The 25,815-nt window shown below is 41.6% G+C and overlaps 1 protein-coding gene across 9 annotated transcripts in view; it reads left to right on the forward strand.

Moving 5' to 3' along the window:
- IMMP1L (inner mitochondrial membrane peptidase subunit 1) overlaps positions 1–25,815 on the forward strand; it is a 73,757-nt gene that overhangs the window by 43,681 nt on the left and 4,261 nt on the right. For all 9 annotated transcript variants that reach the window (XR_012159369.2, XR_012159371.2, XR_012159368.1 and 6 more), the window contains one exon: positions 23,068–23,178. Coding sequence is in view for 1 of the 9 variants with exons in the window: in XM_073347775.1 (XP_073203876.1) it covers positions 23,068–23,178 (111 nt within the window). In the remaining 8 variants the exon portion in view is untranslated. The remainder of the gene's footprint in view (positions 1–23,067; positions 23,179–25,815) is intronic.

Raw genomic sequence — 25,815 nt, forward strand, 5'->3', positions numbered from 1 at the left:
GCTGACCCTGTGAGCCAAAAAGAAATTTCCTCCTATCCATTTCAGTAGAAATGGTGTTCAGCTTGCATCAGCCAGAAGTTACTGTTGGAATATCTTACAGATTCTAAGCTTGTGATCTCTGTGCTCATCAGTACCACTATACCTGGGACCTAAAACCTAAGTGTGTTCTCAAATCTAGTTCTACTACCCTCCCTAAATTTGTTCTTGAATTCACTTCTGTGTATAAATGGGGAGGGGGGAATGGGATCATTTATTATTAGGCACTGTTATCAGTTTCAAAACAGTGCTTCTTTCAGAAATGGAGGGAAGAAAAGAGAGGAAGATAGCTGCTGATCACAAGATCGCACCTCATCAGAAGAGCGAATCTATAGTTTGAAATAGTCTATTTTCCTTTCTTGTTCATTTCCCCTTTGTCATGTTCAAGCATTGCAAACAAGTATTTTACCTTCTTTAATACAAGTTCCATCAAAAATGTATCATAAATCAAGTTGACTAAAACAAAAAATTTCATTCTCCTTTGCAAGACTCTCAAGCCATGTCCATATTATGAATTGCTAGGCTCCTACACCTCCCGTTCCCATTCCATCCACCAGAGTACTTGTGGTGTTAGTGATCTCAAATCAGCATTCATATTTTTTTTATAGTAATGGCCTTTTCTCTTTTCCTAGACATTTTCTTAAATTACTGAATTTAAGATTTAGAAGTTACTTTTTAGCTATAAATTGAGTCTGGCAGGAAATAGACTATTCACAAAATTTCAGATATTTGGACAAATGCATAGTAGTAAAGAATATCAACACTTACGATGCAGTGAAATTGAGTCATGACATATTAATCTTTATTAAATATGTAGCTAATTTAAAATTTTTACAAACGAGAGAGGGCATTTTCTGACAAATGAAATGAAAACTGAGTGAAAGTCCACAAATATGCTTTGAATTGCCCCACGATGAAATCCTTCTCTCCCTGTTTCTACTTCTTGGTTCTCTGAAGACATTCCAGAATGTCAGCATTATGACGTCAACTAGTAGAAGTCTCACTGTAACAGATGATATCTGATGTCACAGAATGGTGGCATTCTGGGATATCTTCAGAGACTCAAAGTATCAAAAAGGCTTTACAATTGCAAAAATGTTTTATAGTGTAAGTGGAAACATTTATTTCTGTGTAGAATAATCCATATTCATAATCTATTTCTGGACTTACACTGAAAAGCAAAAATAAAAATTCAGTTATTGGTATGAACACTAGAGCCATTTGCTCCAGTACTCTAAAAGTTCACCCATCATCATGTGTAAACAGTGATTTATTTAACATTAGAAAACTTTCTCACTGAGAATTTTACAATAAAATTTTAGACACAGTTATTTGCTTAGCCAGTATTTTTCTATGTTATATTTGTATTTGAATAAGAGATTTTCCCCCTCACAGTCTAGTTTCTCCGGCTTGATCATTGCACTGAAGTCATAATGTTATATTTGACTTGACATTCTTTAATTATAGATATAATTGCAATACCCTCTGAAGCACACTGTCACTGAATGTTGCCCCTCAGTCTCAAATTCAATACAGAATCAAATAAGATCTTTAGTATTGCTGTAGGACTCCTAGCTTCTAGATTTCCTGACTTTTACATGCTCTAAAACACTTAGCTTTATTATTGTATTAATTTTTTTCCATTTAGTTTACTGATACGAGAATGTTTTAGTAAAATGATTTTTAAAATTCCATTTCTAAAGGGTGAACTATCTAAGGTTGTACTTTGCCTCTTATCATGAAAAAAAACCAGATTTACAGGGGCATTTCTTTCTGAAAACATACTGATCACAAATATGTTTCTGAGCTGGCTGGCTTTGACACCAGGATACACCTCAACAAAAAACTTTTTTTAAGAATGTGGGTATATATATTCTTTGAGTGCCTGTTCATGTCAATTCCAGTCAGGTGTCTGCGTGCGCACGTGCACAGTAGCTGGAAGGTTTCAGAGTAGCAGCCGTGTTAGTCTGTATCTGCAAAAAGAAAAGGAGGACTTGTGGCACCTTAGTGAGCTGTAGCTCACGAAAGCTTATGCTCAAATAAATTTGTTAGTCTCTAAGCTACCACAAATACTCCTTTTTTTAGTAGCTGGAAGATTTTTCCCTAGCAACCGTAGGGTCGGCCTGGGCACCCGCTGGAGTCGTGCCTTCATGGCGCCCAATATAGAGCCCTGCCAACCCTACACCCCCTCAGTTCCTTCTTACTACCAGTGACAGTAGCTGGAACTTCCCCTTCCTCTTCTCTTGCTTCGGCAAGTGGATTAGCAGTGCTTTATATGCTGTACATAGTCAGTTTCCAGTAGTTAGTATAGTGTAGTAGTTCTTTATAAGTTTCAGTTATTGGGGGTTCCTCCCCATTTCCCCCCACATTTGTTACCTGGGCACGCCACTATCCCTGGGCTTTGACTTGCCAGATTTGCTCAAAGCGCATGCCAAAAAGTGACCCTCACACCTCCTGCTTACAGTGCCGGGGTGAGGATCACCAGAAAGACCTCTGCAAGATCTGTCAGGAATTCCGACCAAGAACCATTCAGTAAAGGGAGCAGAGTCTCAAAATTCTCCTTATGGAGGCAGCTCTCCTACCTCAGTCGGACCCAGGCGCTGGGGATCCTGCTCCCAGCACGTTGTCTTAGGCACGAAGTGCTCCGTTCCATCTTTGAAGGATCTGGTGCTGAAGAAAGATGTTGACAAGGAAGCTCGGCACCATCATGGAGCCTCTCGGGAACATTCCAGCCTTCAGCACCGGTCCCAGTTGCCAGCACAGAAGGAAAAAAGGTCAGAGAGGCTGATCTCCCTCGGCAAGACCCAGGGACCAGCCATCAGTGGCACCTCAGTCAGGCCACGTTGACTCCTGCCCAAGCGAGTCAGTCGAGTCCGGGCCCGTCTCACTCACCACACCCATGGGAGCATCTACCATTCCCATCCACCTCAGAAGTCTCTGGGGTGGTGCAGGACCTAATGAGGCTCACGGCTCTGTTCTTGCCGCCAAGACAGGAGAGCGTCTTGGCACCGTAGGTTCCATCCCAGCACCCAGTGCAGTCAAAGGGAAAGTCGGCGATGATGGCACACCAATCCCCATCGCCTTGGCACCCTTCTTCTCCAGTACTGCCATCCAGAGAGCGCAGTTGGTTCCCTGCTTCTCGACGCTCTACCTCGAAAAGAGCAGCTCCACCCTGGTCCTCCTACTCGGAGTCAGAGTCAGGCTCATACTGCTCCGACTATAGCAGGAGCAGAAGATCCTCCTCAAGGCACCATATGCGGTCACACCCAATGCAGTGGGCCCCTCAATGGCTAAATCCACCGCAGTGGCCCTTTTGGACTTTGTGGGCTTTCCATCAAGCCCAGGGTCGAAGACAGGGGTTCTGCTTGGGTGAAGCATCAGTGGCATCTGCAACGTTCATTCCGTCACGATTGGCTCCAGAGCCAGTGCCTCGGTCATTAACACTGGCACCGACTGTGGCACCGACATTGACCACTTTGGCACCAGAGGCATCAGCGGCCCAGATTGCGGCTACGACGCACAATGCACCCTCGACACCAACACCGCCTCCATCATTGGCTCTGGCTGCAACGGCACCTACAGGAACCCCAGCGCACATGCTGCACCAGGCACCGGCACTGGTGTGGGGCCTGGCATCGGCACCGACACCCGTCCCTGTCACAGCACTGGGACCAGGCCAACTTACCGCAGTTCCCATGGGGTCAAGAGATCCCTCAGGTTGGGATGGTAGGGAACAACCACCTCCTCTGGTGGTCTCCTCCTCCGCACCAGATGAGGCCCTAGCTCGCATTTCAGTAGCCCCAGCTCTGGAAGACTCCAGGGTGTTGCAATAGCTGCTGCGCTGGGCATCTGGGCATTAAGGCAGAGGAAGTTGTGGATGATGTGGACCCTATGGTGGACATCCTGGCTCCCTCCGGCCCTGCCTGTACCGCCTTACCACTGATAAAGACAATCACGGATATGACCATTACCCTTTGGCAGACCCCTGCCTCGCAGCCACCTACGGCCAAGCACAATGAGCACTGGTATTTTGTGCCCTCCAGGGGCTATGAACACCTCTGTTCCCACCCTCAGCCTGATTCCCTAGTGGTGGATGCCACTAACCAGCGTGAGAGGCAAGGATTTCAAGGCCCTTCGCCCAAGAATAGGGATGCCCAAAAATTCGAACTTTTTCGGGCGAAAGATTTACTCCACAGGGGGACTGCAACTCCAAATATCCAACCAACAGACCATCATTAGCAGGTGCTCCTACAGTGCCTGCTTAGTGATGGCTAAATTTATGGAGTTGCTCCCTCAGACTCTCGCACCGAATTTTCGCCTTTCGTTGAGGAACAAAGACTGATCTCCAGAGCGTCCCTTGAGGCAACACTTGACTGGGCAGAATCGGCACCTAGTTATGGCTACTGGAGTGGCCAGGAGAAGGGGCTCATGGCTCCAGGTTTCTGGCCTCCCCTATGAGGTACAGCAAACCATCCAAGACCTGGCCTTTGTGGGTGAGACTCTCTTCTCAGAGAAGATGGACTAAAGAGTCTTAAAAATTCCAGAGCTACCCTCAGGTCCCTGGGCCACTATACTTCTTGAACACAGCCGTGACACTTCCGCCCGCAGTCCCAGCAGTGGTTTGGTCAACAGAACCACCAAGACGGGTCCAGAAGGAGGAATTGGAATGGAAGGAGAAGGCTGCGCCAACCCTCTGGCCAGGACTCGGGACAACCCAAGCCGATTCAGGGGCCACGCTGGCCTTTTGAAGGCACGGTCGAGGATGGTGTACCACACCTGACAATGGATCCATCCCACTTTACCTTCTCATCCCGACTATCTCCTTTGTACTATGCATGGTCCCATATCACCTTGGACCGATGGATGCTCCACACGGATGTTGGATACTCCATCCAATTCTGTGCTCTTCCGCCCTTTCACCCACTTTGCCTCTTCAGGGACCCTTCTTACAAGTAGTTCCTTATACAGGAGGTGCAGTCGCTCCTATCTTTAGGGGCAGTGGAGAAGGTTCCTCAGGAGCACTAGGGCAAGGGCTTTTATTTCCTAATACCGAAAGCCAAAGGCGGCCTTAGGCCCATCCTGGACCTGTGAGAACTCAACAAATTTGTGAAGAAACTCAAGTTCCGCATGGTCTCTCTGGCCTCCATCATTCCCTCATTGGATCCAGCAGACTGGTATGCCACCCTTGACTTGAAGGACACATACTTTCATATCGCGATCACCCAGCCCCACAGGAAGTACCTCAGGTTTGTGATGAACAACACCCACTACCAATTTACAGTCCCCCCATTCGGCCTGTCAGCAGTGCCTCATGTTTTCACCAAGTGCATGATAGTTGTTGCTGCATTTCTGCGCAGGCACCGGGTACAGGTGTTTCCTTATCTCGATGACTGGCTGATCAAGGGCTGCTCCAAGACCCAAGTGGAAGCTCAGGTCAGATTCATCAGAGCCACCTTCAACAACCTGGGTCTCCTTCTAAACAAAGCAAAATTGACTCTGTCCCCCGTCCAGAGGATAGAATTTATATAGGCAATATTGGACTTGGCCCAGGCCAGGGCATACCTGCAGCAAGCGAGTTTTCAGGTCCTGACCAATATCATTCGAGGCCTCAGACTGTTTCCCACCACCACATCAAGAAACTGCCTGACGCTTCTCAGACACATGGCTGCCTGTACCTATGTGGTGCAGAATGCCAGGTTCAGGCTTCGACCTCTTCAGTCATGGCTCGTGTCAGTGTACCGCCCTGCCAGGGACAGCTTGGACAGGATAGTGACCCTGCCTCGCCTGGTCCTTGACTCCCTTCTGTGGTGGCTCGACCCTCAGGAAGTATGCTCAAGGATCCCCTTCACCAGTATGCAGCCATCTCTGTTGCTAATGATGTCCGCATCAGACTTGGGCTAGGGAGCACATCTAGGAGACCGCAGGACTCAGTGTCTCTGATCTCAGGCTGATCTGGCTCTCCACATCAACGTCAGAGAGCTGAGAGTGGTGTGCCTGGCATGCCAGACCTTCCGGGCATACTTAATGGGACAATGTTTATCTGTCATGATGGACAACACCACAGCAATGTTCTATATCAACAAACGGGGGTGCACACTCCTCTTCTCTGTGCCAGGAAGCCCTCATGCTGTGGGACTTCTGTGTAGAACATCTAATACACCTGCAAGCGTTGTATCTCCCCGGGGTACAGAATGAGCTGGCGGACCACCTCAGCAGGTTGTTTCACAGCCACGAGTGGTCCCTTCACCCGGACGTCGCAATTTCAATCTTCCAGAGGTGGGGCTTTCCCCAGATAGACCTATTCACCATGAGATACAACAGGAAGTGCCAGCAGTTCTGCTCCTTCCAAAATCACAGTCTGGGCTCCAGTGCAGATGCGTTCCTCCTCCATTGGGGGGGTTGTGTTCTGTACGCCTTTCTGCCCATACCGCTCATTCACAAGGTACTCCTCAAGATCTGGAGGGAACGAGCTCAGGTCATATTGATAGCACCAGCCTGGCCTCATCAGCACTGGTACACATCTCTCCTAGACATGTCCGTGGAAGCCATGATCACCCTGCCGCTCTTCCTGGACCTTCTGACACGAGATCATGGTCATCTTCAACATCCAAACCTCGAGTCACTTCTCATGGCATGGACGCTCCATGATTGAACCCAGTGGAGCTTTCCTGTTCAGACTAGTTTAGACAGGTCCTCTTTGGCAGCAGAATACTCTCTACAAGAGCCACATACCTTGCTAAGTGGAAGAGATTTTTCAATTTGGTTGGCGCAGCGCCATTCATCCCCGACACTACCATCAGTGCCTCTTATTCTGGACTACTTCCTACATCTGAAGCAGCAGGGGCTTTCGTTATAGTCAATAAGGGTGCACTTAGCCGCCATCTCGGCCTTTCACCTGGGTGAGGAGGGCTGCTCTGTGTTTGCTAACCTCTGGTCACCCAGTTCTTAAAAGGACTCAACAGGCTATACCCTAACGTCCGTCAGCCTGTCCCAATCTGGGACCTCAACCTGCTCCTTTCTAGATGCATGGACCACCTTTTGAGCCCTTGCTGATGTGTTTGTGCTCCCTGCTCTACCTCTCTTACAAGGTGGCGGTCCTGGTGGTGATAACCTTGGCCAGGAGGGTGTCTGAACTCAGGGCGCCAACCTCAGAGTCCCCTTATACCATGTTCTATAAGGATAAAGTGCATCTCAGACCTCATCCTGCCTTCCTCCCGAAGGTGGTATCGCAGTTTCACATCAACCAGGACATCTTTCTCCCGGTGTTCTACCCTAAGCCGCATTCTAGCAGCAGGGAGCAGAGACTTCACTCACTAGATTTCTGCAGGGCTCTAGCTCTCTACATCGAGAGAACGAAGCCATTCAGAAATTCAGTCCAGCTATTCGTGATGGTGGCAGACAGAATGAAAGGCCAGCGTGTCATCACAATGCATTTAGTCATGGATCACATCCCACATCCGTGAGTGCAACAACCTGGCGGGGGTTCCCACACCCCCGATCACGGCGCACTCCACCAGGGCACAGGCTTTATCAACAGCGTTCCTGGCACAGATCCCTACTAAGGAAATCTGCAGAGCAGCAACATGATCCTCCATCCACACTTTTACCACACGCTATGCGATTGTGCAGCAGGCCAGAGACTGTGGCCTTCGGATGAGCAGTGCTCCAATCAGTGGATGACTCCGACCCTGCCTCCTGCCACTACACCAGCAAAAGCACTTTATTGCCCATATCAGGTTCATCTACACTAGGAGGATTTACTGTGTGCTGTACTTATTCCTGTGTAAGTGCTTGTGGGATTGGGTCCTAAATCTAGAGTGCAGTTGATGGTTATGATTTAGGCCCTGATTCTTCAAAGCACATAAGCATGTAATTGGGGCTATGTCTACACTGGCAACTGAATGACAAAACTTTTGTCTTTCAGAGGTGTTAAAAAACCCCCTCCCCCAGAAAGACAAGTTTTGCCAACAAGCTCTGTGTGAACAGCTCTTTGTCGGCAGGAGCGCTCTCCTGCCAACAATGCTAACACCGCTCATTGGGGGTGGAAGCTTTTTGTCGGCAGGAGAGCTGACAAACAGTGGCTAGACCAGGGGTGGGCAAACTTTTTGGCCTGAGGGCCACATTGGGATTGCAAAACTGTATGGAGTTTTAGGAAGGCTAGGAAGGAAAGGCTGTGCTTCCCCAAACAGCTTGGCCCCCTCCCCACCCACTGACTGCCCACCTCAGAACTCCCGACCCATCCAACTCCCCCCCCCCCGCTCCCTGTCCCTTGACTGCCCTGACCCCTATCCACACACACCCACCCCCTGACAGCCCCCCTGGGACTCCCACGCCTACCAACACCCCACCCCCCCGTCCCCTGACCGCCCCCCCCCCGGGAGTCCCTGCCCCTTATCCAACACCCTCTCCCCCCCGCTCCCCACACCTTTACCATGCCGCTCAGAGTGGCAGGACTGGCAGCTGAGGCGGTGGGGGAGAGGGGACAGCAGGGGAGGGGGAGGGGCCGGGGTAGCCTCCCCAACTGGGAGCTCAGGGGCTGGGCAGGACTGTCCCGTGGGCTGTCGTTTGCCCACCTCTGGGCTAGACTGTGTGCCTTTTAGCGATACGGCCGTAATGACACAGCCCTGTCGCTAAAAGCTGCATAGTATAGACATAGCCTAAGTCTCATTGACTTCAACGGGGCTTCAGCATGTGTTTAAAGTTAAGTGTGTGTTTAAGTGCTTTCTTACACCAGGGTCTTAATGGCATACTTGCTTCAAGGGATAGGTTAAATCAGGTGCATAAACCTCTGCCTATTTGCATAAAAAAGGAAAATGAACTTCCTGTATTCAGAGAACTCATAAAAGGGAAGCATAAGCTCTTAGAGAAATTAATAACATGCAGTTTTTCTTATCAGTGCGACATAATGTGAATAGTAGTTTGGTAATTGTCTTTCATTTATTAGTAGAGGGAAATGTTAACAAATACATAGAGAAATAAATATACTTTATTATAGTAGATTATTTCAGTAAACACTTTCTTGTAAAGATTGTTTGCTACTTTATCATGAGAAAATGTGGTTTGACTTGTAAAGTATAAAAATTGAGCTGATTTGAGGTGACTCATCTGATATTTAAATGCATTATAAAACAATCTTATTTAGTTCAGTTAAATTACAAAATCTAAATCTTGAGAGTTAGTATGAAAATGGCTTGTTAACAATTAAAATTTTGAATACTTTTTTTTTAAAGTTATAACAAAACACTAACTAATTATGATTTAAGTTTTCTAATTCCTTTTTGTAAAACTCTAATATGTAATCCAGGATTATAATTCAAATCCTGAATATCCTATTGTTGTTTTTGCCTTTGTTTTAATGTCATTTACCTTTGCTTTAATTTCTTTTGTACCATATGTTCTGTTTACTGCAGCTCTTATTTAGAAACTGAAAAAGTGAAAGGGAAATCATCAGAGTAAAACAGCTTGTACATCATAAGCCACCAATATGCTAAGCCCTTGTGTCACTTAAACAGAAGTAGTACCTAATAATATCATTTAATACAGCTAAGGTCTGTAAATAAGGAACTTGCTTTTTGCAAGTTACAGTGATAAAAAGCTGAGATACAAATCCATTTCTCAGCAACACTCCCCTGATAATCAATCACAAAACACTGCTAATGCTGTGACTCTAGCTGATGTGGGGAAAATATGTTTACTTTGTGTGGTTCATTGCGGAGATGACATGGGCCTTTCATCCTGTAGCTAACTCCAGAGCTAACATAATTCAGAAGATAATGTGCCTTATTATGTTTGCACATATGAGAAGTGGTCTTATTCAGAGCTGTTAAGTCTCAAACATAGTCAGTGTCAAATGCAGTGAGCACTTTTAATATGAACACTGAGAATAATTTAATGTTAATGTAAACAATATATTCGTTGCTGAGACGTAAAATTTCAAAAGACACTGTTAGTGATTTTAGGATCATTGTTTGGATGCTTAACTTGGTACATGGAGCAGTTTCAGAGGTGGAGTTCTCAGCACTCTCTAGCAATCAGGCCTCTTTAAAGTGCCCCAGATTGTGCACTCCAATTATTGAAGAACCTCAAATCACTAGTTCTTCTCTGAGAACTTGTCCATACAGATCCCACTATAAATGTATATGCCCTATGAATGCAAGCCTGGAATCTTTTAGCCAGCAGTGTATTTCGTATCTGAGCATGCCCCCTGCATGCTCTTATGCCCCCTTCCCAAGGGCATAAAGGGCAGAGCAGCTGTAGTCATCACTATGTGTTGCAGCAAGATGGAGCTACACAGTGTCTTGTCTGCTTCCCTGTTAGTATCTTAGATAGTATTAGGACAGGGTTTTTAGATACTCTGTGTTGCTGCTTTTTAGTATAATATTTTACTTGGTGCCCATTAGAAAAAAATATTTTAAAATTTACTTTTTCCTGACCCTCTTTGTATTGATAGTGCAAGTCATGGCTAAGTCTCTGTCTCTGGACTTGAAAATCTGTCCTGCAGGCAAATCAGGTATGCCTGTGAGTGATGGGCGTACACAGATTGTGGCTAGAGCTAGAGTGAATTTTTCAGTAAAAGATTTTTTCATAGGAAAAGGCCATTTCATCAACACAGAAACTTTTCACAGGAAAGGGATGGTTTCGATGAATTTCCTGTTTAAAAACATTTTTGAAAAAGGTTTAAAAATTGTCAGAACAACCTGCTTTGACATTTTCAAAATGAAATGGTCCATTTTTTGTTCAGAAATTTAAGTTATTTTATAGGGGGGTGAGTAAAAAGTATTGAAATTACTGAAACAAAACATGTTGTTTGACCCAATCTGAATGTTTTTTCAGATTTTTGGTTTGCAAATTTTTTTGAGGTTTTGACTTTTTGTCCTGATTCAAGATGGGAAAATGTTTCAAAATCTCAATGCTTGCAGAACGAGAAAAACGTTTCCTGCTCAGCTCAACTTGTGATACCCGCTTAAGTGTTTTAATGGAGAAGTCAATGAGAGGAGTGTTTTAGACTCTGAAGTTCTTCCTCAGAATAATCTACTGTTTTGAAACCTATGCTAGGAGCTAGGAGGTCTTCTGCCTCTAAGAGACCTCTTGCTTCTCAAAAGCATGCTGGTCATTCCCTTCCATCCTCCTCAAGTCAGTCAGTGGCTCCTGCTGCCTGAGGTAGGAAGTAACAAGGATTTTCTGATGTTGCTTGTTGACAGTGGTCACCATCCCTGGTACTAGGCAAGAAAAAGTCTGTCTCATCTTTTTATGTTTCCAAGCCAGCTCCTTCCAAACTGGATCGGCACCATGTCTCTTCAGAAATTGGAATCCTGCTCTTTCCTTTGGTATCACATCAATAATCCACTGTGACTGACACTGCTGCTTTGGTAACACAGATTGCTTTTACAACTTCTGCGAACATAGTGGTTACGCTGGATCTGGAGCCTCCACTCTTGGATGTTTCTCCAGTTTCTACTTGCTCTTTGTCCCTTCCAGTACCAGAACCAACGATACAGATTATGAAAATCTTGCTATGACTATCATCTGCAGTACCATCATCTGTTGCTGAGACATTGGAGTCTGGATTTCCTTGTTCTGTTGCAACTCTTGAGAGAGCTGCATCATTCATGGAGGAAAATCTGCTTGTCTGCATCATCATCATTTCATAACAGTAGAAACGCTTCTCCTAGATTTTTTCTTTGTTGTCTCAGCCTCGTTCCTGAAAGGGATTAAGAAGGAGCCCCGCTCGTGATAGATCTCATGCTTCTGAGAGGTTTCAAGCATCTTGATTTCCACCTTTATGACATCATGTGTCTGTCCATTATGGGATGCAGTTTTGGCCTTACTGGTCATGATGGAACACTCAGCATCTCTGGATCCTTATTCATCTAGACCCAGATCTAGGAATAGATCATCCCCTAAGGAACAATCTAACACAGTGCAGCCATCTAACCAAGGGCTTGTCTAAGAACTTGAGTAGGCTCCTCATTCTGAGGAGGCGGCTCTTGTGGAGGAATATGAGAATCAACCCATCACTTTGGCTCCACAAACAGTGATTTTTAAGGCCTTTCAAGACTTGCTTAAAAGAAGGACAGACGTATCCCTTGAAGTCAATCAAGAAAGGTCCTATAAATTATTCAACATTTTTCATCCAGTCTGTCATGGCTGCTTGCCCATGCCAATAAATGAGGGTATTCTCAAACCTGCTAAAGATTTGTGACAGACCCTCCACATTGTCCTCAGCAATGTCTAAAAGATCAGACTACAAATACCAAGTTCTCCCTAAAAGGTTTGAATATTTCTTTTCACATTCATCTTTAGTAGCAGCCTGATCCCCTAAGTCAATGGCCAGAGATAAGGATCCCAAAATGATTATCCTTCTAGGGAGAAAGGTATATTCTTCAGCTCGCCTTCAGATGCAGATTAACAATTATCAGGCTGTGTGGACTAAGTACAACTTTCTCTAGTGAGAGAAAAATCTTATAGCTGGGCAAAAAGCTCCCTCAGGATATTAATTACCACCAAGTTCAGAACATTACAAGCTTTCATAAAAGACCTTAGTTGGCATATTTTATATAGAGTTGTATACAAACAGTTGATTCAGTTGCTCATTCTTTGGAGTTCAGACTTCCTTTTCTCCCTGTGGGGTGTCCTGACCTTGATTGTCACAATATTTACCTATGGTTTTCTCCCACAAGTCTCATGACTACCTTGTGGAGACTAAGGTATGTCTATAGTGGAGCTGGAGGTGTAATTTCCAGTTTGGGTATGTATACCCATGCTAGTTCTGATTGACCTAGAACTCTACAAATAGAAAGTAGCCTTGGCTGCATGGGCAGTGGATGAGCTAGCTGCCCCAAGTACAATCCTGTCTGAAACCCTATGTACATTTTAAAAAAGTGAAAGTAAAATTAGTTCATAATTTTTAATGTCAGGTTGCAGTAGCACAAATTTTCAAATTTATTTATTCAAAACCTCAACTATATTTAAACGTTTCTTAAAAGATCAGGTTATTTAAATCTCTCCACCCTGGATCTCACTATATGCATGTTTTTCATATTGCTGCCATAAGTAATCTCATTAATTCAAGGTTTCAGAGTAACAGCCGTGTTAATCTGTATTCGCAAAAAGAAAAGGAGTACTTGTGGCACCTTAGAGACTAACCAATTTATTTGAGCATGAGCTTTCGTGAGCTACAGCTCACTTCATCGGATGCATACCGTGGAAACTGCAGCAGACTTTATATATACACAGAGAATATGAAACAATACCTCCTCCCACCCCACTGTCCTGCTGGTAATAGCTTATCTAAAGTGATCATCAGGTGGGCCATTTCCAGCACAAATCCAGGTTTCTCACCCTCCACCCCCCCCACACAAATTCACTCTCCTGCTGGTGATAGCCCATCCAAAGTGACAACTCTTTACACAATGTGCATGACAATCAAGTCGGGCAATTTCCTGCACAAATCCAGGTTTTCTCACATCCCCCCCACCCCCATACACACACAAACTCACTCTCCTGCTGGTAATTGCTCATCCAAACTGACCACTCTCCAAGTTTAAATCCAAGTTAAACCAGAACATCTGGGGGGGGGGGGTAGGAAAAAACAAGAGGAAACAGGCTACCTTGCATAATGACTTAGCTACTCCCAGTCTCTATTTAAGCCTAAATTAATAGTATCCAATTTGCAAATGAATTCCAATTCAGCAGTTTCTCGCTGGAGTCTGGATTTGAAGTTTTTTTGTTTTAAGATAGCGACCTTCATGTCTGTGATTGCGTGGTCTGTGATTGAGGTCAAACTGGACAGTCTCTACGTAAAACAATAAATGGACACAAATCAGATGTCAAGAATTATAACATTCATAAACCAGTCGGAGAACACTTCAATCTCTCTGGTCACGCAATCACAGACATGAAGGTCGCTATCTTAAAAGAAAAAAACTTCAAATCCAGACTCCAGCGAGAAACTGCTGAATTGGAATTCATTTGCAAATTGGATACTATTAATTTAGGCTTAAATAGAGACTGGGAGTGGCTAAGTCATTATGCAAGGTAGCCTGTTTCCTCTTGTTTTTTCCTACCCCCCCCCCCCCCCCCAGATGTTCTGGTTTAACTTGGATTTAAACTTGGAGAGTGGTCAGTTTGGATGAGCTATTACCAGCAGGAGAGTGAGTTTGTGTGTGTATGGGGGTGGGGGGGATGTGAGAAAACCTGGATTTGTGCAGGAAATAGCCCGACTTGATTATCATGCACATTGTGTAAAGAGTTGTCACTTTGGATGGGCTATCACCAGCAGGAGAGTGAATTTGTGTGTGGGGGGGTGGAGGGTGAGAAAACCTGGATTTGTGCTGGAAATGGCAAACCTGATGATCACTTTAGATAAGCTATTACCAGCAGGACAGTGGGGTGGGAGGAGGTATTGTTTCATATTCTCTGTGTATATATAAAGTCTGCTGCAGTTTCCACGGTATGCATCCGATGAAGTGAGCTGTAGCTCACGAAAGCTCATGCTCAAATAAATTGGTTAGTCTCTAAGGTGCCACAAGTACTCCTTTTCTTTTTTCTCATTAATTCAAGTGAGGCTCCTCATGGTTCTCATGGTAGTGAAGTTAAGCACATGCATAACAGTTTATGTAGGATTGGGGCATTATTACCATTATCAGAATCTGACTTATTTCTTAACCTCTGAAGAGTGATGTTGAAAGAAAGCATCTCCTGACCTTCATCTGACTGCATTATATATTTCAGATACGGGAATTCCACAATGATCTTGACTACAAAGCAATTGTAACAGTGGTGGAATGTTCAGAAAGCCTTTGAATTTAGCAAATGAGCCAAAAAAGTTATAAAAAGACTTATTAATATGCTTTTCAATATTGTGAAGACTCCCTTATTCTGATCTGACTTATGTCTCAACAAGATTCCAATTGAGACAGCTCCAAGCTGCAAGTTGCATCTGATGAAGTGAGCTGTAGCTCACGAAAGCTTATGCTCAAATAAATTAGTTAGTCTCTAAAATGCCACAAGTACTCCTTTTCTTTTTGCAAATACAGACTAACACGGCTGCTACTCTGAAAGCTCCAAGTTTGTGCAACTTCCTTCCAATATCTATAGCTATCACTTTTCTGCACAAAAATACTAACTGAAAAAGAGAGGTTGGCCAATTTTTAAAAGTTTGCCTCCAAAATTGCACTTGCAAGTTTCTCCCCATACAAGCAAAACATGATTGGAATATGCAAATGGATATTTGCCTGAAAAAAAAAAGGACAGTTGGATGTGAATCCAGTTTGCTCATACAAAGGGACATGTAATAATAAAACAAATGAATGAGGGCTTATGCAAATGTTTGCTCATAAAAAAAACTTATAGATCCATTGTCAGTGTCTGATTTAAAATTTGGCCCATTCAAGCCACTTGTGAAAAAGATTACAGAAAAATGGTTCTGGAGCAGTTAAGGATCCTGACTTTAAAATGCTATTCTGTCTGAAAAGTTGACTTTTTGTAAAAATGGCATTGTGGGTTTTCATAATCATGATGTCTCACTTATTTCCTCTAGAAATGTGTACAATTTAGGAGTAAAAAAATGGGTCTTGGTTTGTTTGTTTTTTTTCTAATTTCCTACCTCCTCACAAATCCACACAGGTCTCCAGCAGTTGAGCTGGATTATATCCATATTGTTCACTTTTACCTAGAAATTGAGGTTTTTCGGGTCAAAGTGTTCCTTCAGCTACACCTGTCTTCAGATTATGCCTTCAATGACACCTGTACAGCCCAATTAGGTTTAAATGGGGATAAATTAAGGTTGATCAGTAAAGGCTTTTTAGATTGCTGACAGTCTTAGATCTTTATACAGTTTATTAGTGCATGCTACATGGAATTTATTAAAATCAACAATGGACAAAACAATGTTTACAGTAAATAGTTAATTATCTTGACATAATTTACTGTAATAACTTTCCAGCATCACCTTTAACATAGAGAAATGCTGCAACTGAAATCCTTGCCTGTAGGGTATCTCACAAGTCCAAAATTGGACTTTATGCATAAGCAGTGAGATGTACTAATAAATCCAAGTGCACTTTGGTCCAGATCCTCAAGGTCTTTGGGTGCCTAACTCTCACTGAGGATCTGGGCCTCTGTGATTTAACATTGTTTCCTTTGAAGTACATATGATGTCACATGGAATTTTAGTATTAAAATCTAAAGATAGGTCAAGATTTACAATCTTAGTTCTTCTGCCTAAACAATCAGATGACTCACATTTTGAGAAATTAATTCACAATATGAGTAAGCATTTAACTACAACTAATTTCCAAAATAAAAAGATAATATTGTTGTACCATTGTCACTGTTCCTTATTATAATAGAACAGATCAGGGTCACGGAAGTGTGTTCAGATATATAACCATTTTATAGTGGGTTAGGAATGGTATATTTTATTCATAAGCAGCTCTTTCAGTAAAACCACTCAATGTGTCAAATGAAATGAATAAAATATTCAAAAATACATATGAATTTAAGGAAAAATGGCTGCTGTTCTGTATCTGAAAATATAATATTTCAAATAATTCAGATCTGCAATAATGTTCAGTCATTCAGTAAATCTTCAGTTTCCAGTTCTCATATAACATTACATGAAGAGAACCAACTGAATTTATACTTATGATTATTGATATCAGATCTACTATACATTGACTTCTCATGCACTTGTTACTACTGTGAGGATTTTTCCAGCACAGAAGGAAAAGGATAACATGAATGTAGAGATTAAAACTGATTTCCAGTGTTGGGTTCTGGTTCTTTTTACTAGATTTATGTCATTGTATTTTAGGCCATTTGGCAGCTTTAAGGTGAACAACCTTTATTGTAAACCCAGAAGAATGATGAATGCAATTAGGTGATAAACAGTGTATGAATAGAGTATGTCCATTAAGCTATTTGATACCAACTTTGTTAGATATATGCTGCAGGTTATAGGATAATTAAAGGATTAAGAAAAAATAAATTTTCATTTGTGAGACATGAAATATGCAGTACTAAAACAGAACTGTTGATCTCTTAGATCTTATGCTATTCCTTAATTAGATGCAATTTACTTAATCAAATAAATTTTATTAGTACTTCGTAAATGTGTCATTTGATATTGTAGGTTCTTTCATCATATTTCACTTTAATCAGGAAAGTTAACACCTGTGGTTTATTCACAAAAGCTTTTTTTTGTTAAATGAACACCCACAGGCAATGAAGCAATTACATTTGTTGCTTGTACCAAAGTAGGAGGCACTTAAATAGACCTCAGTAGGGATAGATGAGAACTTAGAGACTTTATTCTTTTGTCCAGCACTGAGATTAGCTCTTATAGTTCAAGAAGGAAGCCTCTGAACTGAAAAGAAAAAATGGGAATGATTTAGGGTTCTTTTTAAATTTAAAACTTTGATATTGCTCAAGGTGATTAGAATACCTGTGACCTTATGAAAGTTCAGCCTTTGAAAAGCACAGGCTATTGTAGAATTCTGAAAGAAGAAACCACAAGAACACGAGTACATAATTCTCTGTGCTTTTTATTTTAGAAAAAAATACAGCTACTTAATTATTTCTGCATATTTACATGCATGCAAAAATGATAGAGAAAATCCGCTAAGGCAGTAAATGTTACTTTTTAAAATTCTTTTGATGTTAGATGATTCCACCTTTGTTCATGTTGTACATAGCCCATTACTCCTCAGCTATTCCCACAGAAATCAATACAGGCACCTCATACACAAAAGAGAATTGAAATCAAGGAGACTACTTGAATAGTAAAATATGACTCAATGTGAGTAAGGGTGCAGAATCTGGCCTTTTGCAACTTTATCTATGTCTAAAAAATAAATACATAAATTATAAACCCTTACTTTTCTAGAAGTACAAAATCAGTATAACTCTAAGGCCTTTCACACTTAAAAGTTTTGCTACTTTAACTATGCCAACGTACTTAATGTGACAGAACTCCCCTAGCATAGATGTAGTTATATCAGTGTAAAAGTGCTTATACCAGTATATTTTATTCGAGACAACCTAAGTGAAATAAGCTATGCCATTATAAAGTACCTTATACTGGTGTAACTGCATCCGTACTAGGGCTTTTCTGGCACAATAGTGTTGGTTAAAAAATCACATACCGAGCTGACATTGTTATTCCAGTAAAACTTTAATTGTAGACCATGCCTAAGATGAGAGAATACTAGAAATGGTGATATTAGGTAATTTGATTTTCTCTATCACAGTCTTGTTCCAAGGATAAATGTGAATTTAAGAGTTGGGATTTTTGGTTCCGCATTTAGATATAATTAATTTTGTCATAGAAGGCTAAGCAGCTGATCCACCACGTGCAGTGAGTGCAGAATGCAGCAGTGTTACTCCTGTCACGGATGTACAGAGGGAGAGTCTAGTCTACCTATTGCTTTGTCTTCTACACTAGCTGTCTGGAGGGGGCAGTTCTGATGAGCTGTTGTTTAAATTTAAAGCTTTCAGTAGATTTGGTCCCAATATCTTGCTGATCTTCTTTTGCCCTATATATCTTCTTGACCCTTCGGTAAGAAAGGTATTATACTTTTGGTATTGAAAGTATGGTCTAGAATGAGCAAAGCCATATTTTTCCTAAAGAGCTCTGGAATGCCCTGCCTTCCAACATTAGGAGGGCCAAAGGTCCTGATCCTGCAAAGACTTATGCACATATGTAACTTTATGCACTTTCAATAATCCCATGGAATCGATTGACTCAGAGTGTAAAGTTAAGCATCTGCATAAGTCTTTGGAAGACTGGGGCTTTAGCTTTTATTTTAAAGGGGCATAAACAACTTTTTTTAAAATTATTGATTGTGGCCTGTCTTAATTCTTGGTTGTAGCGAGGTGCCTACATGATGGGCACCCATCATATAAAAGTATGATACTGTATTATTTTTAGATGTCATACATTTTGACAATACTTTAAAATCAGTTTTTGATATGCAGAATTCTGTCATGCTTTCCATCAGGATTTGTAAAAGTTACCAAAATTGTGTATTTCATGGTGTAAGACTATTCTTCATTGCAGATATGCTCTCTAGGATGCAAACTGTGATAACCAGTGAAGCACATTTATAGTACTATATAGGAAATAAATGGGCCAGAGCTGACATACTTTCTGCTCAGGAGCACAGGAAGATGTGAATGGCTGCAGATGTTTGTGCATAGTTGTTCTGCAAGTGGTTGGAGTCCACCAACCCCTACGCGTTATCTTACTAATGAATACTTAGCTCTCTGCTTTGCCGTGTGTCAGGCAAAGCAAAGGAGCATGGTGACCAATGAAGTGAGATGGAGGAGAAGGAGTATTTGTGTCATGGTGATCAGACACTGCACAGGGTGCGAGACAGTTTCAGAACCCTGCATGACGAAGGATTGATTAAAAAGACAAGGTGGGGGAGGTGTTGGTGAGACAAGCTTTCAAGCTTATACAGAACTCTTTTCCAGGTCAGGTCAGGGCCTCTTTTTTTCGTTGGGCTATAGTCAGTCGAGCCAGTTACCTTTTATGCACTTGATATTTCAGATATTGCTTTCAAATGACAGTAGTTTGTTGCTAGAGAGACAAGGTGGGTGAGGTAATATCTTTTATTGGACCAACTTCTGTTGAGGAGAGAGAGAAGCTCTCGAGCTTACACAGAGCTCGTCTTCAGGTCTGGGAAACTTAACCAGAATGTCACAACTCAACAGATTTCTTAGCATAAGTAGTTAACACACACTTCAAGGAACCATTCAAGGTGAAGTGGTGCGTTAACACTCCTCCAGTCATAGGGAGGTGGGAAAGCAACTGGGGGTGGGGTTTAGTGGATTATAGATTGTTGTAATAAGCCATAAATCCAGCGGATCTATTCAGTCCATGATTTTTAGTGTCTACCAAAGTCTTTTGGAAGTGTAGTGCAGGTTTCCTTTGAGGATGAGGATTGATAGGTCAGATATAGAGTGATCACTTTGTGTCTCTCACCAACATAAGTTTGGTCCAGTAACAGATATTACCTCACCCACCTTTTCTCTCTAATATCATGGGACTGTTACAACACTGCATACAGTAGTTTGATGTGTCATTTGTAGCTCTGGGAGATATTGGGTAGTGGATTACACCAGCAAGGTCATTTTTCCCCTTTGCATGTAATACTGCAGGACTGAATCTGACAGTAAATCATGGGTGGGAGGGAGAAGTGGTTGTGGTGAATGCTGTGCATGGGTAAGCTGTCAATAGCAGTAAATAGCACGAGTATTTGCAGTGGGATATTTAAAGCATAATTAGTATCAGACATGAAGGAAATTTGAGTAAAGTGGAAGCGTCAATTCATTCTAAAACCTAGATCTACAGATGAAACTCTGCGAACATATGCTGAGATGGATGTCCTACACAGATCAGTTGGACTCTAGAAATTTGATTGTCTTTTATTGACTTCCACCTTTGTTAATTAAAACAATGAGGAGTCCTTGTGGCATCTTAGAGACTAACACATTTATTTGGGCATAAGCTTTCATGGGCTAAAACCCAAGTGGACATGAATAAATTTCAGAGTGGTAGCCGTGTTAGTCTGTATCAACAAAAACAATGAGGAGTCCTTGTGGCACCTTAGAGACTACCAAATTTATTTGGGCACAAGCTAGAACCCACTTCATGGGCTAGAACCCACTTCATCAGATGCATGGAGTGGAAATACAGGAGCAGGTATAAATACATGAAAAGATGTGAGTTGCCTTACCAAGTGTGAGGTCAGTTTAACGAGACAATCAATTAACAGCAGGATACCAAGGGAGGAAAAATAACTTCTGAAGTGGTAATGAGAATGGCCCATTTCAGACAGTTGACAAGACAGTATGAGTAACAGTAGGGGGAAATTAGTATTGGGGAAATTAGGTTTAGGTTTTGTAATGACTCAACCACTCCCAGTCTTTATTGAGGCCTAATCTGATGGTGTCCAGTTTGCAAATTAATTCCAGTTCTGCAGTTTCACGTTGGAGTCTGTTTTTGAAGTTTTTTTGGTGAAGAATTGCCACTTTTAGGTCTGTTATTGAGTGACTGGTTTTTGAATGTTATAGTTCCTGATGTCAGATTTGTGTCCATTTATTCTTTTACGTAGAGACTGTCCAGTTTGGCCAATGTACATGGCAGAGGGGCATTGCTGGCACATGATGGCATATATCACATTGGAAGATGTGCAGGTGAACGAGGTCCTGGTGGCGTGGCTGATGTGGTTAGGTCCTATCCCTATGATTAGGCCTGAATAAAGACTGGGAGTGGATGGGTCATTACAAAACCTAAACCTAATTTGGGGCTGTAAATTCTACTGGACACTAGAGCACCTAAATGTTGGGCACTGCAACACTGAGCCTAAGTCCCTTTTGTGGAATTACCTTAAGACTAGATTTCAACTGTGGAAGATAATGTTTCACATCTTTCATCCTCTGCAGATGTTTTCCAGACTAGTCTGTTTCTATTCTTGATGGGTTTTCATCCAGTTTCTGTCTGACCTGAGCAGTTACCTGTGGTAGTCAAATTACACTACTTAATCAGCTATCCTTGAATTCTATTTATATAATTCTGTGACAGTACTTGTTTTGGTAATAAAATTTAGGTATCTGTTTTCTGCTTAGACTCACTACAGCTTTAATTGTCTTAGGGATTCTAACCCCTCCCCCTTCTATGATACTTTACAAATTTAATATTTATTTATGTGCAACTGAAATTAAATATTTATGCTGGAGGTAAGTTTTGTCCCTTTATCTGGTTATAGTTTCATTCTGACATAGGAGCATAGTAAAGTTGTCCTAAGTAGCTTGCTTCTTAAACATTGGTATTTGGGAGATTTCACATTATGTTAAGATGCCTATGTTTGATTGTTTTCCTACTATGTAGTGGTTGGTAGGAAGTATTACAGGTATTTGTTAAATTTAAGTCTACCCTAGATTCTTAGGCATATAAACTATCAAATATAGTATTTAAGAATTATTTTGCTTTTAAGAGCTTATCCTTTTCTGAAGTTGTGAAATGTTAAGTGATTCTATTTTGTCTTACCAGCATGAATCTTAGTCATTGCATGCTATATATTTTGAATCAATTCTTTCATGCTGGTTAAATGTACGCAGCTCTGAACTGTGTTATTCTGGTTACTAATGCAACCATAGGTGCTGGAACTAGGAGTGCAGGGGGTGCTGCAGCACACCCTGGCTTGAAGTGGTTTCCATTATGTGCAGGATTTACAGTTTGGTTCAGTGGCTCTCAGCACTCCCACTATAAAATTGTTTCGGCACCCCTGAATGCAATTGTGTTTCTATTTCTTATGTTTTCATTGAGTTAGTCAGGTCCTGAACTTACAGCATGTAATATAGTTAATGCATAGAACATATAGGCAATAAAAGGTCTTTGTCATATAGTATAAGGTCACCATCATTAATTTTCAAATTGTAAAAAGAGACTTGTTTTGTGATGGTCATTATTGCAATATAATGTGCTGTGGATCCTGCCTGCACATAGAATGAACTGTGATCTTAATTAGAACTTTGACAAGCCCCACTCCGATAAAATGATGAGATTATTCGTAATTGATGTCACAATCAATTACCATTTAGATCATCATGAGCCTACTAACAGGTCTAGCCTTGGTGCTGGCCCCAGGATGTTGATGAGTGTGTGGCTGCCTTGTTCATGCTGTTCCTGCGACAGGAGGGCAGATTTTCAGTCAACATCCTAATGACCTCTTTTGAAGTCTATTAAATTAATGACCCTGTCATACTGGTCTAACCTTTTACATCTTCATTTTGGATTTTTTGTTGCAAACTAGCGTTTCTGGAGCATGTGATAGAACAGATACTTGGAAATATTTTTTTTTCTAATCTAGCACTGTTTTAGAGACCATAGAAGTATTAATTCATGGAATGACAAGAAGACACAAGAGGGTTCACTTTACAGGTTATATCTTGGGGGATTGAATTTCCTTTAAAGAAACACATTCTACGTTGTCTAACTTGTATTTTGATCTTCCCTAACTGCAGGTGCCTAAAGGGCATGTTTGGTTAGAAGGAGATAATCTCAGGAATTCTACAGATTCCAGGTGTTATGGACCTGTTCCTTATGGACTGATAAGAGGACGCATTTGCTTCAAGGTATACCTATAGACTCTAAAAACCAGTTACTTCAAACATTTTTTAAAAATAATTGAGCGAAAGTCTCCTCCCATCCTTAGCAACATCACTGAACTAAATGGGGATGACTATCAGAACAACTTGGACCTTTTAGATTTTCAAGAAAAGTCTCTCCATATTTTTGGGACAAAGATAAATAGTTTCACTTGAAAATGTACACCTCAAGTGATCACCGTCATTAAGGTTGTGTGAACAGTTTGGCAAGTGAATCTATACCCATTCCATATATGTTGGCTACTACCGGTGGGGAATACAATCCATCCCCACCTTGCTTTTTTTGTAATCATTTTTCCAAAATGATGAAACAGTATAATTTTGTGTTTAGCTATTTTATATAATTTTAAACAAAATATCATTTGAGCCATAGTTCCATATTGCAAAGAACAGTGACTGAGGGGAGGTTGTCTTTTCCAGGCCTAATTACTTTAGGATCTTAACTGTAGACCTACTAACTGGACTACATCACCCTTAATACTTGTTAAACTGAAATCTCTGAACCAACTTTAACTCATGACAGGTCCACCATAATTATCTGCCCTTCACTTCTAGATATGAATCAAGTCTCTTGTTAAATGTTTTGTTACACAATAAACCATGTAGGCTTACTTTTACGGTTTCCTTTAATAGTCCTATAACCTATTTTCTATTAATTATATTTTCATATTATTTCTGTCTGCATTATGAATCAGGGTGTACAACTGTATTTAATCACTTATCAAAAATAAGGAACTAGCATTAATTTCTCTTGTTAAACAATTACTATAAGGAGCAAGCTGGTACAGTTTAGTGGGTTCATGCAGTAGGCTTTAAAAAACTAGGTTTAAATCCTGCTGCGGACAAAGTAAAAGGTTGCTGGTCAGTATTTGCCATACATCACAAAACCACCACATACTATAATTCAGCACAGTTGGCATGTGCGCTCAGAAAAGACCCAGCTCTAGTTAAAAAATATTGTGTGTATTAATGCAGCTTAGAATCGTTAGGAGTGCATTTTCACTTTTCAGAGAATCTTGCAACTACTGACCATAATGCTTACTAAACCTGAAATAACATTTTCCCCTCAGCTTTGTCTGACCTCTGTTCTTTATGGGTTATTAAAACATTTGCCATCAGTGTCTCCCTGGCACATTACAAGTTATAGCTGTTCCATCCCTGAATGTTTGTTTGTCTTAACATGCATTTCTAAAGAATAGAACAATGATTATTCTAAACAGGGTGGTGATTCTGTGATATTGACAAATAGCCACAAGGATAAGTTGTGTATTAGTTGTGGCCTAAAGTTTGACCCAAACCTGCAAAATTATAAAGCTAGTTAGTGCATCACCCACTTAAAATGTATATGTAACTAGTGAGCCCATTAAAATTATTTTAGTGAGAATCTAGTGTTAATAATTTTACTGAAAAATCTCCAGTCACTGTGACAGGATTAGAGAACTGCCACTTAGTATTATATTTTCTAGTCTGAGGTGGCCTTTTGCCAACTGATGATTATTAATGTTCTGCTGATGAGAATAAAACATATGGTGTGTAACAAGCAAGGGTGAGTTTATACTTCAAAACACTGTGTATGTTTTAGGAAACTAATGAGATGTCTAATTCTGCTATAGCTATAAATCAGTGTACAGTAATCTGCATAACACCACATTGTAGTTATTGAGAGAACATTTCTTCTTTACTTTTAAAAAAGAACGAACAAAACTCAGTTGCTATAGTTTATTTTTAAAAAATTATGCATGTCTTGAGCAATCATGATTGGTGTAAAGTCACCTGTCTTCCATGTCAGACAGTCTGTACTGTGAGTTATTCCACCTCTCCCTGCTGGCTGAAGGCAAAACAAAGATTAACAGCCAGCCTAGGGCCTGGAGAGTGCCTCTCTGTGGAGAACCCCAGACTTCTTTGCCTCCATTCCTGGGCAGAAGGCAGACCAAGGATCTCCCCTTTGTAGCAGAGCCTTTCAGAACACGACAACCAAAATCATCTGAATTAGACTAACTGGAGACTCATGGAAAACTGATGTAAATCTTTTTTTTTTTTAAACCCCTCTCTATTGGCAGAGGGTTTTTAAGCCAGATTGCCTGCTGGAGCAAACCTGTTTCATCCTACTCACTCTGTGAAACACTCCAGGAGCCACTGATCCCAGAAAAAAAAAAAAAAAAGCATCTCAGAACTATTTTCCAACTAAAGCAAAGAGAGAATTATGTATTTCATTATCCCCAGTGTTTGAAGAAGTAATCGAGGTTTAATGGGCTCCCAAGCAAAGCTAAGCATCCTACACAGAAAAATGCAGAGATTCTATTCTTTACCCAAGGACAAGAAATATTTGGTCATTCTACCAAATGTGGATGCAGCAGCCACTGCATTAGTAAAAGACACTAATTGCCTCAGGGACAGCCACGGGTGAGTCTAGCATGGATAGACTGTATGACCCAATCAGGCCAGGATCAAGATAAAAAAACTGAAGACAAGTTTGCACTGAAACCAAATAGGAATAAGATCTGATTAGCAGCTTCTCTTGTAGCAAATGCTTCTCTGGATTCCCTTAGATTCACAGCTTGCTCCATGGCATCTAATCTGGTAGCCCAAAGACACCTCTGGCTC

The sequence above is a fragment of the Lepidochelys kempii genome, chromosome 6 (genome assembly GCF_965140285.1).
Source record: "Lepidochelys kempii isolate rLepKem1 chromosome 6, rLepKem1.hap1, whole genome shotgun sequence".
Taxonomy (NCBI): Eukaryota; Metazoa; Chordata; order Testudines; family Cheloniidae; genus Lepidochelys; species Lepidochelys kempii.